Raw genomic sequence first — 16,688 nt, 5'->3', positions numbered from 1 at the left:
CTTCGGTTCACTTGTGCGTGTCTAAGCACAGCGTGTACTATACGTACACTTGTATGCCATAAGGAGAGAGAAAATGTTAGAGCTCGATATTGATATCGATACGTGGAACGCGCATCAAAGCCGAGTTGTTAGCTGACTTACGTCAGGTTTAACCAAGTTGTGGTTGCTGCATGACAGGGTCTCGCCTGCTCCACATTATACAGCGCGTCAAGGTACCTAGGCTTGGGCGTGAGATAGAAATCGCAGTTTCATCGTATAATGATGAAGGTGTAACGTGCATGCAGGCACGATTTAAGCAACAGTCTAGAATTAATTTATTCCCTTATTTTCATCCTAAACCTCTTCCTTCTTCTTCTTCTTGTTCTTCTTCTTCTCTATACGTGCATGTTTTTGGACTCATGCATTAATTCCCTTCGCTCCGTCGTCTCCATGGACACAGTGACATTGATCTGCCTCATGCCGGCTTCTGGTTGGTTGGGATAGGTTTCTACTGGCAGGTAGAGATACCTACATGCGAACGAACAATCGATACGACCGAGTTCCCCGGCCGGTGGAGGAAGCAAGGAACCACATTTCGCAAGGATTCACCGGGAACATCCGGTTCAGAAACAAAACACCATCAGGGAAAACCACAAAACCAAACTCATCGCATTTTGCTCTCACCGTTCACGACGAGTTGAAAATTTTCAGAGCTGGTCTCATTGCCGTTGACTTCGATCTTAATGAACATGCAGCATTTGGGATTCGACTGTTTTCACAACTGATGACTGGAGGTATTTTATTAAATTTTGACACGACATGACACGTGAAAATAAATCTCTCGTCTTCCGATCCGTAATCTTTATCGTCCTCACCAATATCTGTACAATTTCTGGTCACTATTTCGACGACCATGATTATAGTTATTGCAAATTTCAACTCCGATTAAAAAATAGAACGAATGGTCTCTCGTCAAACGACCTCCGGATACTCAAAACCGGCCACAATGCACGGGATTAAAAACTGTGCTATGCGGGATTTAGCGCGTATTCTTACAGGCAACCAGGTATTCGCGATTTTTTATCAAAATGAAATTTAACGACGCTTTTGCAGCCAGCAAACGTGAACAGAAAAATAACGAGCGCATAACCTGTCGATTATACATCATTGATTTTTTTCAATAATCGATAGACGGTATCGAGTAATCTGAGATCACCACCGGTGCGTAATTTCTGGAGCTTCGTAGTCAGGTCTTCGAAGAGGGATGTATTCAAGAGGGACGTTGCTGACGATCAGGGTTCATTTCCGACGTTCACAACACAGCAAAAATCCAAGGTCAACTATAACGAAGTTTCGAAACACCCTCGTGCATTGCCTTCAATAATAACTGAGTTGAAACAATCTTCCGGAATTTTGTGTGGGTTTGATTTTCAACGGAAAAGTAGCGCGAGAAGATCGTTGTTAGCGGACTCCGATCAGTCGGTAAAATTCCTCAAAGATGAATAATCGAAAAGGGTATGAGTATTTGTGGATATCTGTCAAGGTAATAGTTTTTTGGGTTTGATGTTTTACAGGTTCTAGGTGAAAACCAAACGCATTTTCATCCGAGTGCCGCTCCGCGACGTCTGCCGCTCAGTTCAGAGACGCAAACTACTTTTCCCGTCCCTCAACAACGGCTCAGTCTCAACTTACCCGGGGAGCTGAAAGAATCTGCATCGCTTCTAGGCGCCTCTTGCAAGAAGCACAAGTGTCCAGGCCCAAAATCGAAAAACCCACCTTCGTGTCCACCGCCGCCGCCGTGTCCGCCTCCACCATGCTGTCCTCCACCACCCTGTCCTCCGAAACCAAAATGTCCTCCACCATGTCCTCCGAAACCAAAATGTCCTCCACCCTGTCCTCCGAAACCAAAATGTCCTCCACCCTGTCCTCCGAAACCAAAATGTCCTCCACCCTGTCCTCCGAAACCAAAATGTTCTAGACCCTGTCCTCCGAAATCTCCGCCTGGTCGATCTTGTCAGCGGGTCGAGGATCAGAGAATGAAAACTGTGTCCGATTCAATTTCAGGTGAAAGAACGATCAATGATTGGTTACTGAAGTTGTCACAATCGGCACCACAATTGAGAGTGACGAAGGAGGGTCAACCCGGGGTCATCGAGTCTCTTCTTCTGGAGTCGGTGGAACGCGGGAGTCTGACAAATTGTGGTTCAAAGTCCGAGTACGGTATAAAAGAAAGATTAAGCGGGGTTCAAGAGAAAAGTGAAGAGGAGTGGAGAGTGGACGGAAAACCGCAGTGGCGACAGAAGATTATTACGAAGAACTTCAGCGTCCCAAGAAGCAAGAAGAAGACCAAGAAGATAGATGGTAACGAAAATGTCGGAAAGAAGAATGCGAAAGATTGTAAACCGCCGAAAAAAGAGGAGACAAGGAAGAACGGCGGGTGTAGCAATAGGCAGAAAAAGAGAAACTCATCGTGTGGTGGCAATAAGCCGGTGAAACATGTGGCAGGGTTTAAAAAAGATCCGTACAATAAGCGGGACGCCGATTTTAAAAGTAAGAAGAACAGTCAAGTACCGTGCAACAGAAAACCTACAAAGAAATCATGCGGACCCTCGATTCTGCGGAAAAACACAGTCGTCTTGGACTCGAAGGCTTCTCCAATCGCTTCCACCTCGCAGGATATTGATAATTCAACTTCCGCCAAGTTTTCAACGTGGAATAGCTTCGCTCAATCTCGATCACCGTCGGTGTCAATAGAGGAAATACCCCTTCAATACCAACCAAAAGACATCGATAGCGTATCGAACATCTCACTGGATAAAAAACTGTTTGACATTTTCTCAGTTAGGTAAATGAAGACCATTTGTTTTGTGTTCATTGTCAACCGTGCAATTAGAAGCAACCCAGAAAAGAAGATACAGTGACTAAAAGATCCGCTCTGGACTTTTAATCGAACCTTTAAGGATCTTTCAACAGTCGGACATCGTACGCATTTCAAACATGGCAAGTGTCCTTCTATGATAGGCACCTATTATGAACTACAACTGGAACTACCGTCTGTTTCCGAATGAATTTGTAATTATTTACAAGAAAACGAGTGAACTGGGGTGTGTGGATTATAGCTATACACTATACAGTATACACAGACCGTAATTAGCTGACAATTGAAGCGTATGATTTGTTCTTTAGTCCTGAAAGATGTGGGGCGTACTGAACTGAGTTGCTTGTAGGTATTGCGCTTTGTGTTCCATGTGTGTGCAGCTTGTAAAGTCCGGGGTTCTTGGTAGTGAATTTTTGTGGCAGCAAGGGAGGATGAATGGGGAACGACGGGGCAATTACAAGGTATTCAACCGCTCTATGGGGCTCTCTGCATCAGAAGCTGCATTCTATACCTGGCGCCTCCTCATCACCTGTGGGAACGCGATACGAGCATTTCACTGCCCGCTTTTCGCATTGTTACGCAACGTCCAGATCCCGAGGGATAAAGAAATCAATGTCACTCTCTGCTGCAGTGGACGCCCGCCCTTTTGCAGCCCATTGTTGTTAGCGATGCTCTTATTTCCGCGCACTTCAGGGTTTCGTTATAGCCATACTCAGGCATCCGCAACAAGATTTCCGTAACAGACACAGGGAGAAGAAAAGTCACTTGAGGAAACTGCAGAGTTTTCACAAATTCACAAATTCACAAGGTTCATTATTTGGAAGCGTTTTAGGTCATCGGGTTACTCAGATCTCATTGCGTCTACCTTGCTAAATCACGTCGCTTGTATAGCTGGAAATTTTCATCCTCAAGTTTATTTGACAGTTCAGTAAATCGAACAGACACCTTCGAGTCGGGCAGACATGCAGGCGGGACAAACCGCCGCTATACGATGGGGTCGTGGAGTTGATCGAAACGGAGCGGTACCCCATTGTGAAAATCAATCAGCCCTCTTCAATTCATCGCACTGCTGGCTTCTCGTCTGGCCAAAGGAAGTCGAAACGGAAGGAAGGAAGGAAATGGCTGGCATTGTGCAATTTATGTATGGTACGGTGTGTGTGTGTATAAAACCTGCAGAACGTACATCAACTTCAACTTCAACTGCCTACGGTGAGTATTTTCATCAGAGCATACCGAAAGTTTAATTCTGCAATATTTCTGCCGCGAGTCAATTGGACCGTTGTTGAGTGGGTTTTGGGATTACGGCGTAATAATACGACAGGGTGAATCGGTTCGTAGATAACGATGCCGGCGGTAATAAGAAGGGGAATGTTTTCGAGAGTTGAGGGTTGATGGAAATTTGATTCGTAACGAATCAACATGGCCGCAGCAGTTCTGAACTACGCCGTTCAGGGCGTGCATTGTACGAAGATGGTATAAACTGATTTCAACAATGTATGACGCTTCCTATGTGAGGTATAACATGTATGAAGTCTTTTTGCAGCCAAGATACGATTCATTGTCGAATATCTACTGCGGTAGCACAAAGAGGAACGCGTTCTTTCAGTTGCTAAGAGGAAAAACAAGATAAAAAGTCAGGAAATCGATCGTAGTCTGGTCGTCTATACGCCGCATTGTCACGCTTCCAAAGTCATTCGTTGACTAAGAAATTAGCTCTTCGTTTTACAGACTGACAATTATAGCCGCATTGTCACCCGCTGATCGTTCACAACCGACGGTAAGTTGTTCTTCAGCGGCGGATTGTTTTCTTTACTCAAAATCTTTAACCAGCTTAAGAAAGCATCGCGGAAAACATTTCCATGCTGTTAACACAAAGGTAACAAAGCTTGATACGATGCTTCATACAAAACTTAATGCGTATCAAAAATGCGCGTGTCTAAATAGTCCCCGTCTTTCATCGATAATTCTGGCCAATAAAAACTCTGAATGTCAAATTTTTGTTTCTTACACTTTGAAAATACCGCACTGGGTATTACATAATTCCTGAAAGCTGTTCTACTCCACGTGTGGCATTTTCTCGACAATTCAATCTATCTTATATACATATACAAACCAACTATCATGAGGTATCATGAGGTGAAATTGGATGTTCGGGGCATGAAATAAGGGGCAATCGTTACATTGACCTTTTGACATTTGTATTGCAGCTACATACACACGACGTCGCGAACGCGAAGATATGATTATATTGTGTTTCTAGTTTATCCCTGTGCCTGATCCATCTTGTACCCAAGCCACGCGCATCTATATCCCTGACACGATTTATGACCAGCTCGCGTGCAACTTGATGTGAAATATTTAAGCAGGTCTATCAGTGAACTCGATGAAGAAAATGGCCGATCAGAATTTCAATTACTGTACAAATTCTTATCATGTATATCATATCAGTTTTCCGCTCGCCCATGTTCTACGGATTTGTGAAATGAATCCTACGAATGGAGGCGAAGAACAAAGGTGATGCAGGTGTTATAACTTAATTAATTAATCCCGTGTATGTATTATTTATTCTCGACGGAGTAAATTTCTGCAATATTTCTTATATCAAGTTACTGCCAATCAGCATAATAAGATGGATGTGTGTATGAGGTTGTTCGGGCGGTTTTTTACCGTAATATTCTGATCATTACAGCGATATGATCGTGGTCGTCAAACTGAAGTGTAATAATGTATCCCAGTCGACAGTCGGCGTTGTATGATAACAGTTTGAAAACCCGAGGCGTAAATATCTACAATAGCGATAACAATAAACCGCTCTCCACAAGCACTTTTTCATTTTTTACACTCCCTCTACCTCTTTCTCTGTCTCGTTCCGGAGAAAAGCTTACTCCGCACTTTTCTCACATCTCAAATTACTGCAGCCAACACCTCTCGACCCCAGATATAATATATATGATACATTCAAGTAGGTATACCTACGTACGGTCGTAAGTATACGTACGAAGGTATCAGCGCGTATAATGCATACGCAATTATTTATCTTAAATGAATGCACGATCGTCCTTTCTTATTCGTATAACGTCAATACCTGAGGACCTGTACCTATATAAGATACGACCAATCCTACCGCAGAAATAAATCGAAACGGTAAACGAAGTAACCAAATATTAATCGTATTGTATGGGGGAAAAAAACCGATTTAGCAAGCCGAAGAAGGCGACTGTTATATTTTGGAATTATAAAAGTGAAGCTACTGCACTGACGAGAAATAAGAAGGTGAAATTAAAATCGACCGAAAGGCAGGAAGTGTTTCAACATAATCGTTGCAACGTTCTGATGTAAAAAAAGGATGAATATCTGAGATATTTCTTTGAGTTTCAACGATGCACGGATTTTCCTTGTCGGAAAGAGAATACCACATACGCCATGTATAGTTATCAGTCGACGGGCAAGTGCGAATTGTTGAGGTCATTCAAGCGATAGTGATTTAGTCGACACCACGATAATTGCACAGCAAGTATAAGGCGTATTAGAACAATTCACAGGTAGACCGGTGATGAAAAGACTGGGGTAGAATGAAAGGTGTAGTTTAATACCTTGTGCCTAGGTCGGGTCCAATAGCGGTTTAGAATGGTGGTACTCGCCCCGCCTGGTAGCCAATGGAAATGCGAGTCGCCGGAGTCGTCATGGAGGCCAAACCCCCAGCCAATAAGCCTCCAAGCTGCGCATGACAACGAGGTCAGAACTGGGCCCCGCCGTTCGCCAGTTCTTTCGTAGGTGCGCATACGACAGCATCTCTGAAGCGCGTCGGTCGTGTGGAGAGTATGCTGGATACCCTTAATTTTTCGGCACCGGGATATCCATTGACTATCGTACTGGAGCTAGAACGAGAAAGGAAACGCACGTTCACGTTACAAGGGCTTAATTATTTATTGCTCAACATCGTTCAATCCTCCACCGCTTTATACTAGATTTTTCATTTTACTGTTTGATTTTTTATTTTTTTTTGGTTGTATTGTCAGACGAAATTTTTCTCTCATTCTTATATCGTCTCGGTTCCCACTTTGTTACCAAAGGTTTTCCACTCCACTTGGTACAACGATTGATTGAAACGGTGGTGTGTAACAGTATCCAACAGTGGGCAATTGGTAAATGAGTATATATGTGCAAATGAAAGCAAGTATTCGATTACAGTGACAGTGTGTAAATGATAATAAATTGTGCATTAGACGTATATAAATGGTGATTGTGCGTGTGTAAAATATAATAAACAGGTCATGTGGTAAATGTACTTGCAAAGAAGAGGAGTTTCGATGTTGCGAACGGAGCATTTTAAAGAAGAAATGTAACAGCCCAAACGGATCCGCGAAACGTGCTGCGGCTTATAAATGAAGAAAACATTGGATCGGAACGAGGAGCTGGCAAGCGAATGAGGAGGAGGAGGAAGCGGAGGAAAAGAGGAAGAAGCAGAAGCAGTAGGTAGTAGACTCGGCATAAGACTGAGAAGAAGAAGCTCTCAAGTCGAACCCGGGGCTAATAATAGACGACGTAGGAATCGAGATATTCCCAACTCCATGCAACGTGTACAATATCAGTGTGCCTGCGCGGACGAGGATTGAATTTCGCAGGTCTTGGTACACGGGATTCGAAAATAGAGCGAGACCGTGATAAAGCGAACACTGAACTGGAAAATGGACACCAATATCGACCGTCGGTGCAATTGTACCAAAGTGCGATAGCGAAACGCGAACGTTCCTGACGTCCTCATTGGGAACCCGAAGTCGGAAGCGGCGTTGCTAGTGCTGTTTGTAACCTGAGAATATAGCTTATGTACGCCAAAGAGCGCCGCGACACCCGAGAGCAAGAGAGCACTAGCAGCACCAACATCACCAGCAGCAACAGCGCGACTCTGGAGTGACTAAAAATATCCGAATACGCGCGCGACTAGCCCACATTCATGTTCCTCGACACTGAACTACTCCTCTCTACCGTCTGTTCAACATTTTCGACTTACTACACTCGATACTCCACTGTCTCGTGAATCATCATCTACCGGTCATCATCCTCTGCCGGACTGATTTTACGATCATTGTAGTGACACCGGTCACCCTCAGCTGAAGTGATAATTGTGCATCCCACCCTGCAGGTACTTTCCGTTGTACAGTTTTGCCTGCACCTTGTATGTCCGGCGAGTGTTCGACATGGTTATCGTTCTGGGTAAAATAGTGTTACGGTTCTTGTCGTACCCTCGGATCACGTCATGATACCACCGCGTCCAGTAGCAGGAGGGTTAAACGCGATAAAAAATTCCGAATTACGGTGGGCAGGAACCGAGTGATCCACACCACGAGGCCAGCGTGTCACATTAGCTATCCGAAATCGAAGGGAGTCCAAAAGAGGGAGACGTGCCCGGAGCCCAAGGAGCATCGATATAAGACCGATTCATCAGTGTACATAATACGAAAGACAAAGTACGGGTGGTGGTGAGTAAAGGATGATCGGTGATAAGTGGACTCGATGATGAAGTGAAGGAGCGATTCGAGTCGTCGAAGAACCTCACGACGAACAGCCGAAATCGCGCGCGGTGTCAAAAAGTGCCGATCCTCAGTGCGTTGAGTGTGAACGGGACCAGGTGGGAGAGTGAAAAATATTTGCAGTACATTCACGGTGGAGGTCGGATCCAGCGGAGTTGCAAGGGGCGGAATTGGCCCCGGCGATGAGGTGATGCTTGGGTACGGGGGCGCGGGGGCGAGCTCCGGGGTTCAACAAGCCATGGGCCCCGGTGGTAGCGACTTGCTGGGTCCGGCTGGGGACTACAGCCCCCAGGGGACCCCGACGCCCTTAGGTCATGGGTCGGGGGCCCCCGTGATAGACGCCCAAACAGCCGCGAGCTACGCGACGACCGCCGGCGGACCGACGACCTACAGCCCTCAGGATAGCCCGGCAAGTTCGGCCGGCGGCGGCGGAACCAATGGACAGTTACCCAGCTTTGGGTTCACCCAGGAACAAGTAGCCTGCGTTTGTGAGGTGCGTTTGTACATTCTTTGAAGGTAGAGGTTGCCTTCGATCGATCGCGATCGATGAACGGTTTCGTTGGATGGTTAGTTTTTTTTCTTCTTTCTCGATCATGTTTCATCACGAGACCTTAATCATACGTTACGCAGTATAAACGCTGGGAGCCTGAGTTCAAATACTGATCTTTTTGGGTTCCCTTGTCGGAGCGTACCTATAGACGGTTCGGTGTTGCACCGAGTTTTCCATTTTCCCCGATTAATTTAACACCGTCTTAACTCTGACATTCGTACCACTAAACACGATGTTGAATTTCTACACCAAGCGCAGTGCAGCGGATTTCTGCGGTATCCGAAAATTGACACCGTAGTTTTTATACCTGCGTGCGACCGGCGGGGAACTTTAACCTAGGCAATGAACGAAGTATTGATTGATCATTGGAGTGACGAGTCGTAGCTATACAATGTTTGAATCAGACATTTGTCGAATGCCCGTGAAACCGAAACCAACTTGTAGTTACGTTGCAAAACGGAACAGAACCACAACTGTCTTATTTCGCACCAGTGGAATATCATGTGCTAAGAATCTAGCTTCAGGGGCCATAAATTTATAATAATCTTGGCTACATCGTGAGATGACATCTACGGAATTTGTAAAACTGCATAAATGTCATATTCACTTTATTCGCAATTGCATGACAGAATTGTGCCGAGTGTGAGAAGTTTGCCTGATTGTTAAAAACTTGTGCAGCTGTAATGTGAACGTAAATGGAATATGACTATAAAATTCAAAGGCGACAAAGACATGCAGCTCGAATTGTCTTCAACCCTGGTCTAATCTTCAAGCTCATTTTCTCAGGTCATCTTCAGATCGCACAGTAACATAAATATCCTCTATTATTGCTCAACGACCTATGATTAGACTTTTGAATTTGCAAAGTCGTATAGTCATCGTCGTTTTGTACAAAGACTCATTGCATTATCGACGGGCTAAGAAACGTTTGCGTAAACCATCAAGTTCATCAGTAGAGAGAGAGAGAGAGAGAGAGAACTCCGCCTGCATGGTATTCGTCTCCGAAGATTGCATGCACGCATGCATGCAAAGCCCCTCGTTCAATTTCGCGTTTCATTTAGTATACAGGCATAAGAAAATCCCCAGGCAGGGATATAATGGTTTACACAATTCCCGGTACGCCAACTAACCTATACACAAAGAACACGATGGGCATTGATTGTTTACACAGTCATACTCGGTCGATGTAAAATTGGCACCGATTACCTATAAGCTATGCCATGCCGCCAGTCGGCAAGCGTAATCCGGTAATTCAATCGAGGCCACCACTCTAGTCACGTCACGTGACCCTTGGTATCGAGATAAATTAAGGGGTCTCATCCACCATGTGTTACATGGCGTATGGAAAACGGTTGCATGCCATTAAACTTGAAGCCATCAAGCTTCCAAGCTCTCATCTTTCTCCTGCTTCCTCTGTACTTTGGTGACACGATTCTCCTACAGTCTGATTATTTCCATCTTATTTGACTCTTGCACCGCTCTCAGACTTCCCTACAAACCGTAAAAAATGGAGCACCGAATTTAATACCGTTCAAATGTTTCGGTATCCGATTTCAAAACTGTTATTCATCCTTCGCAAGGAGTTATAAAGTGCTGTATCATCCGTCAATCACCGCTGCAAAAGATCTTCAATTCGTTACCAAACAGTCCAACAATGGACTGCGCATTGCTAGTGAATTTAGATTACTGTTAGATCAGAACCTTGAAATTTTTGTGTTTGGGTTTCTGCCACTGTGATATTTGCCACAAATGCATGACGACTGCATATTCGCGGAGAAAAGTCCGGGGCGAATAGTTGAAAAGCGAGATCCTAGCCGTTTCCAAGTTTTCCCACAGCACCTACAATCAGCTCTGAATATTTATTTATAACCTCCCCCCAATAAAGCTTTCGTCACCTGTCAACCCTGTTTGTGCCGTTCCCTGTGCTATACCGAAGCGGACTTAATGCAGCACTTGGAGTGTTGGACGTGTGAAAACGTTCTCGGGTTTGTGTATACACGTACCAAGTAAACGGTTTGGTACGCTCGCGACTATTTACAGCCACTATTTCAACCGGTAATAATTATAGATCTTAACCCTTCCCTCTCCTTTGCATGGGCTTTGCCGTACCACGCAGCCTCGGCACCTGGATCCCATTGTTTCATCACGCCGAGGCCCTTCTACAAGTACACTCATCTCTACGCCCATACTCAACAAGCACTCTCATTACACTCCCGACTTGTTGAGATACTCGAGTACCATTAGACGTCATTTTTTAAATATTGGCACTTAGTGGAAAGGAGTATAACTGCTCCGTCCATTCCTGATGTTCCATTACTCCCCAGTTTTTGTTTTCTTTGGTTTCTCCTAACGTGAAAGATCGATAAGAAGAATGACATCAATAATCGATACCTCGCGGTGTTGCACGAATAACAAGGCGAGGAGAATAAATAAAACCTTGCCGTTTCTGGCATAATACGTATCAGCATTGAGATTTTTAGGTCACGATGACTGACATTTGATCCGAATAGATCTTCCGTTCGGCGAGTTTTAAATCCCTGCATATCGCGGAGTGATTTACGGTTCGGATCATCACAAGAACCACGTACCAGCTACATCCTCTTCGTGTATTAATACTATTAATACATTTTTTTCCCCTTCGTACGAATTGAATCATCGGGCATATACGCGGTTATTACTCTCTTTCTCTCTCACTCGAAATTCATTTCGTACACGAATCTCTCGGACTTGACGTTGCTTTGAAGATTCGTTATTTATTGCTATAACTAGAATCACACGATACAGCTGCCTGCGTGATATTACAATTAGAGTTAATTGCGTAAAATCGAAATATTAACGACAAGCTGACAGATCCCTGGAATATTTGTATATTCTTTACTAATTTTTCACGTCTCATTTTTATATACCCATTTGTTCGGATCGGCGTAAGCAAACGATGAATCAATTCCGGAATGAATAGATCGGATCTACTATTTGAACGCATTAAAGGGCGGGAAAACACCGCAGTTGTTGATGAATAATTGGAGCAACATGATCGGAACGGAATTACTCTCGCGGAATTCGGGCGCGGCCCCAATCGGTTGCAAATAAATAGAAAAGAGGTTGACCGTCATTCGGTTTCAACACCGATGCTGCTGATCACCTGCAGCTGAGTTACACGAGCTAATCTACCTGAGGCACATGTCACTTGGTTAAAGTAACGTCAGCGTGCCGACCGAATTAAGGAGCAATTAGTCGTACATTTTACGCTATTCTTATTTTTCTTTCTCTTTCTCTTTCTCACTCTAAAATAGATAAACGAAAATAGAACTCGGGCACAAATTATTTCAATAACATCAATTCGCGTAAGAGATAATTTATACTTGCCGTTTTCACGTACAATCATCGTTGCCGCGAATCGAAATACACACATAATATTTCATTCCTCAAGATAATTGGCAAACGTTTTAGCCACGTATACATACATATACAGGGAGCATTAGGTATGACAAGCGTGATCAATCACTGTTCTGCGATAAATTAAATTAGAAGAAATGAATGGACGAATGGAGCGAGAGAGAGAGAGAGAGAGAGAGAGAGTGGAAAGAGAACAGGGTGCAAAATAAGTGGGAAAACATCGGTTTAAAATTATACCTCATCGCATATCGAGTATCATTGTATACAGTTTTCCAATTTTTACCTTCGCAACAAGACTTTTTTTTTTATATATACACCCATCACTTATTTAACGTATTATGTTCAATATCGAGTACATAACGCGCTGCATGTGTAGAATATAATGGCTGAAAATAAACCCCGGGAATAGCTTATAATAATTTCTGTATATATATTATACACACATTTTTTTAGCCAATTTTTATTATTACACTATCCAGCGCATCTCACATATGTTTATAACCTACAGGGTATATAAAATCGCAGTATACGTATACATAATACATGCATAGTATACACGGATATTGTAAATATCTATACGTTAATACACGATTTAATGTCTATAAGATATATGACCTTTACGATTTAGGTAATCGCGGCAAGTAAAATTATGTATATATCTCGTGTCGATACATTAGATGAGGAAAAATTTCAGCCTCTTCGTCGTCTGATAACCTCTCCCTCCCCCCCCCCCCCCCCCCAGATCTAATTTCAAGGATGAAAAATGACCGAAACTATAAATTATGATTTTATATATGTGATTTTACAAAAATTACGTATGAATATTGTTATATATAATATATATTTTTTTTATCATCCTAACGAAACCTAATAGAGAGAGACAAACTCAAAGAAGAAACTACAGTTATTGTATTATTTATATATATATATATATATTTATTATACTATCGCACTATATCTATTCACCTATACATTTATATATGTGTATATAATATATATATATATATATATATATATATGTGGTCGTTGCACACGTTAGCTCCTTGCCCGCGTCACACGAAAATAATTGTTTTTCTTCAAAAATATACGTACATTAATAATTGAATATCGTCTATATAGATGGAAAGACAAATTTTCTTTTCGGCTATAACGAATGATCGAACAATTGAAGTGAAAAAATAATAGAAAATCGGCAAACAATGTCGAATTAAAACTATGCAAATAAATGGCAAAAAAAAAAAAAAAAATTTCATTAACTTAATGGTACAATATATACCTATGTATTGTATACTTATCGTGTGACGTGGACGCTAGTTGTCTTGTATACAGCGAAAAAGAAATTAGCTAAAACTAGAATGAAAAGTAAAAGGAAACAAGAGAAGAGGGAAAATGTTGAATTGAAACGGAAGAATTGTATACCTGGTAAATTTTTCAAAATAATGAAATAATCGTAAGAGAGAATAGAAAAAAAATAAAAAAAAAAACTTGACGAAAGGACGGGAGAAAAAATTGCTTTATCACAAAATTGATGAAATTTCGATGCGTTGCATCGTGTGAAAAAAAAAAAGAAAAGAGAAAAAAGAGTTGGAAAAAATAGAGAAAGCGAATAAAGCGAAAAGTACCCGGCTAAGCGGTAGATTGATTTTCGAATCGAGATGAAAAGATACAAGATAAACTAGATTAATAGGAGGTCGCGTTTTCGTCATTTCGACTAACAGTGTGCCCCTCCTGTCTATCGTCTTCAAGGCGATGGTGTCGTCTGTACAGGTTCTCCAGCAAGCCGGGTCCGTCGAACGCCTCGGAAGATTTTTGTGGTCCCTGCCGGCGTGCGCGAGATTGCACAGGCACGAGAGCGTCCTGAAGGCGAAGGCGATCGTCGCCTTCCACCGCGGCAATTTCAAGGAGTTGTACCGGATACTCGAGAGCCACACTTTCAGCCCTCACAACCACCCCAAACTCCAGGCGCTCTGGCTGAAGGCCCACTACATCGAGGCGGAACGACTGCGGGGAAGACCTCTCGGTGCCGTCGGTCAGTATCGATTTATATCACCCCGCCTTTATCGCCCCGGACGAAGCGAGTAGTTTTTTTTTTTTTTTTCTTTTTATTCGAAGATAAGGAAGATAAGGAATCGATACTCAATTATTCAATCGATTTCAGCTTTCGGTTTATCCTTTAATCCGGTTCGACCCTTTTCACAATCGTCGTTTTTTTCACAATCCATATTTTTATCAAACAGGCAAATACCGCGTTAGACGCAAGTTCCCTTTGCCGAGGACGATATGGGACGGCGAAGAGACCTCTTACTGTTTCAAAGAAAAATCCCGTAGCGTTTTGAGGGAGTGGTACGCGGCGAATCCTTACCCCTCGCCGAGGGAAAAACGCGAGCTTGCCGAAAGTACCGGACTGACGACGACCCAAGTTAGCAACTGGTTTAAAAACCGAAGACAAAGAGACCGGGCAGCGGAACACAGGTGAGTTTTTTTTTATTTTTACTTTTTTTTTCTTATTATGTTTTCTTTCAACCAGAACAGTAATTTACGCAACGCGTTCATTCACGCACGTTTTCCGTACGCAAAATGAGTATGCTAGTGCGCATGCGCCTAATCGGTGCGTCGATTATTTTTGGTCGTTCTTAACGTTTTTGTCCGCCGAAATTGCTTGAAATTCTCAAACGAATGAAACGATGTGCAAAAGAAAATTTAAAAAAAAAAAAAAAAAAAAACTTTATATCCAAACCGACGTTCCTTCGACGTTTGACGAACAATTAATACCGCTATCAATACGTCGCGATATATGAATTTCAAAAAATTCCGTGTGCGTTTGCAGAAACTCGACAAGACATTACGACGCGTGAGAATGGTCGGAAAGTCTCGGATTAGACATTCCGTCGATGTTTTTCCGACGATCGTTGTATCTCCGTTACCGACGTCGACTCTTCGAATAGTAAATCTCAAAAATGTCTATCCGACATTGAGTGTTGACTGGGTATACGCACCAAACGAAAAACCAAAACTTACACGTTTCAGTTCTCTATTATCCTTCACAGTTTCACTTGTACTGTTTGATATTGACCATGTCAATATTTCCATCATGCATCTAGAATTCTAATATTCACACGAAATAAGACTTACTATAATTTACTGTGAAGAATATCATTTTTATAAACGAATACTTGTCATTTTCTTAAATTCTATCGTGACAATATCGCACACTTCGATAGAACGATACACGGAACAATTACGATTTTTACCTTGTTCTTCTTCCCTACACTGATTGTGAGAGAAATTTTTAGTTCCGGTTACCGCTCAGGCATTAGCTATTTTTATTTTTTACCACAATCCAAAAATATAGTTCTAGGCAGAAAATGAAAATTAGTTTTCTAGCTGTTACCGAACAGTCTAGTATCCGTTACTATTCTTTCTCATTACGATCACTGTTGCTAGATTTTCTTGCAACTGTTGCGAAAATTTAACGCTCGTGCAACGATAAATTGACGTTAAAGCCTTGTTTGACTAAAAAAGTAGATTAAACCTCAGAAACTGATTTTTCATTGCAATAACCAAAAAAGGATCGACGATAACGTAAAACGGTTAGGCGTACCTCGTTTTTCGTAATCCCAACGATATTCAAACAGTTTTTTTTAACGATACCTGGTTTATTGAATTTTTCTAGTTACAATAACAAATGAAATTTTTCTCAGTATACTTTCGAACTAAAACATACTAAAAACTTTGATATATTTTTACCGTTCATTCGCACAAACTGTTTCTCACAATCAGTGTTATACTATACGAGTTAATTCAACTTTTAAGTATGTACGAAAATCAGGCAAAATTAGAACCACGATGACGATGACGATGACTCAGTTAATCGAGTATAAAAAAATTTGTTTCACCTATTAATTGATTCTTGAAATACTCCCGTTTCAAATTTTTATTTTATCCAAAAGTTTCGGGGGCGATTTATGACACGTGAAATCTTTCGCTAAATGATTTCTCTCTCTCTCTCTCTCTCTCTCCTCTCTGGATTTTGACCGCTCAAGGCTAATATAATAACAATCGTGGCAACAACGCCCACATCGATACGTACTTACGCCCTATCCCGAGGGGAACGAGGAGTTAACCAGCTCTCCCCGTGTTTCCCCATGGGTTTCACCGATGTACGTATACGCTCGACGCAGTCGGTATTTACACACGGGCATCGACAGCTTCCTCCTCCCGTCAACCCAAGCAGCAGCAGCAGCAACAGCATCGAGCCTTATCTCGCGATACGAACGAGCAGATTGCTTGACGCATGAAATGAATTATTGGCTCGACGGAATCGTAAATAATTCCACATGCTCGCAGGATCTCT

The 16,688-nt window shown here is 42.5% G+C and overlaps 2 protein-coding genes across 3 annotated transcripts in view; both read left to right on the top strand.

Moving 5' to 3' along the window:
- The first annotated feature begins 985 nt into the window (after nucleotides 1–985).
- LOC124219945 (serine/arginine repetitive matrix protein 1-like) lies at nucleotides 986–2,828 on the top strand. The gene is made up of 3 exons (XM_046628211.1): nucleotides 986–1,045; nucleotides 1,171–1,461; nucleotides 1,554–2,828. The coding sequence occupies exons 1-3, from the start codon at nucleotides 986–988 to the stop codon at nucleotides 2,826–2,828; spliced, it is 1,626 nt and encodes a 541-aa protein (XP_046484167.1).
- Nucleotides 2,829–6,624: 3,796 nt separating this feature from the next.
- so (sine oculis) overlaps nucleotides 6,625–16,688 on the top strand; it is a 36,317-nt gene continuing 26,253 nt past the window's right edge. The window contains exons 1-3 of one of the 2 annotated variants that reach the window (XM_046626548.2): nucleotides 6,625–8,881; nucleotides 14,102–14,363; nucleotides 14,572–14,806. In XM_046626548.2, the coding sequence (XP_046482504.1) occupies nucleotides 8,579–8,881; nucleotides 14,102–14,363; nucleotides 14,572–14,806 (800 nt within the window). In that variant the 5' untranslated portion in view covers nucleotides 6,625–8,578. Of the gene's footprint in view, nucleotides 8,882–14,080; nucleotides 14,364–14,571; nucleotides 14,807–16,688 lie in introns of both variants that reach the window. The other variant, XM_046626547.2, reaches the window with a different exon arrangement.

The sequence above is a fragment of the Neodiprion pinetum genome, chromosome 5 (assembly GCF_021155775.2).
Source record: "Neodiprion pinetum isolate iyNeoPine1 chromosome 5, iyNeoPine1.2, whole genome shotgun sequence".
In the NCBI taxonomy this organism is placed as follows: domain Eukaryota; kingdom Metazoa; phylum Arthropoda; class Insecta; order Hymenoptera; family Diprionidae; genus Neodiprion; species Neodiprion pinetum.
This window is presented reverse-complemented; position numbering and strand designations above follow the sequence as displayed.

Coding starts and splice junctions, on each gene's coding strand:
- LOC124219945 (XM_046628211.1), top strand. CDS start 986: ATGCACGGGATTAAAAACTGTGCTATGCGGGATTTAGCGCGTATTCTT. Junction 1,046..1,170: donor GTATTCTTACAGGCAACCAG/GTATTCGCGATT, acceptor AATAATCGATAG/ACGGTATCGAGTAATCTGAG. Junction 1,462..1,553: donor TAGCGGACTCCGATCAGTCG/GTAAAATTCCTC, acceptor GATGTTTTACAG/GTTCTAGGTGAAAACCAAAC.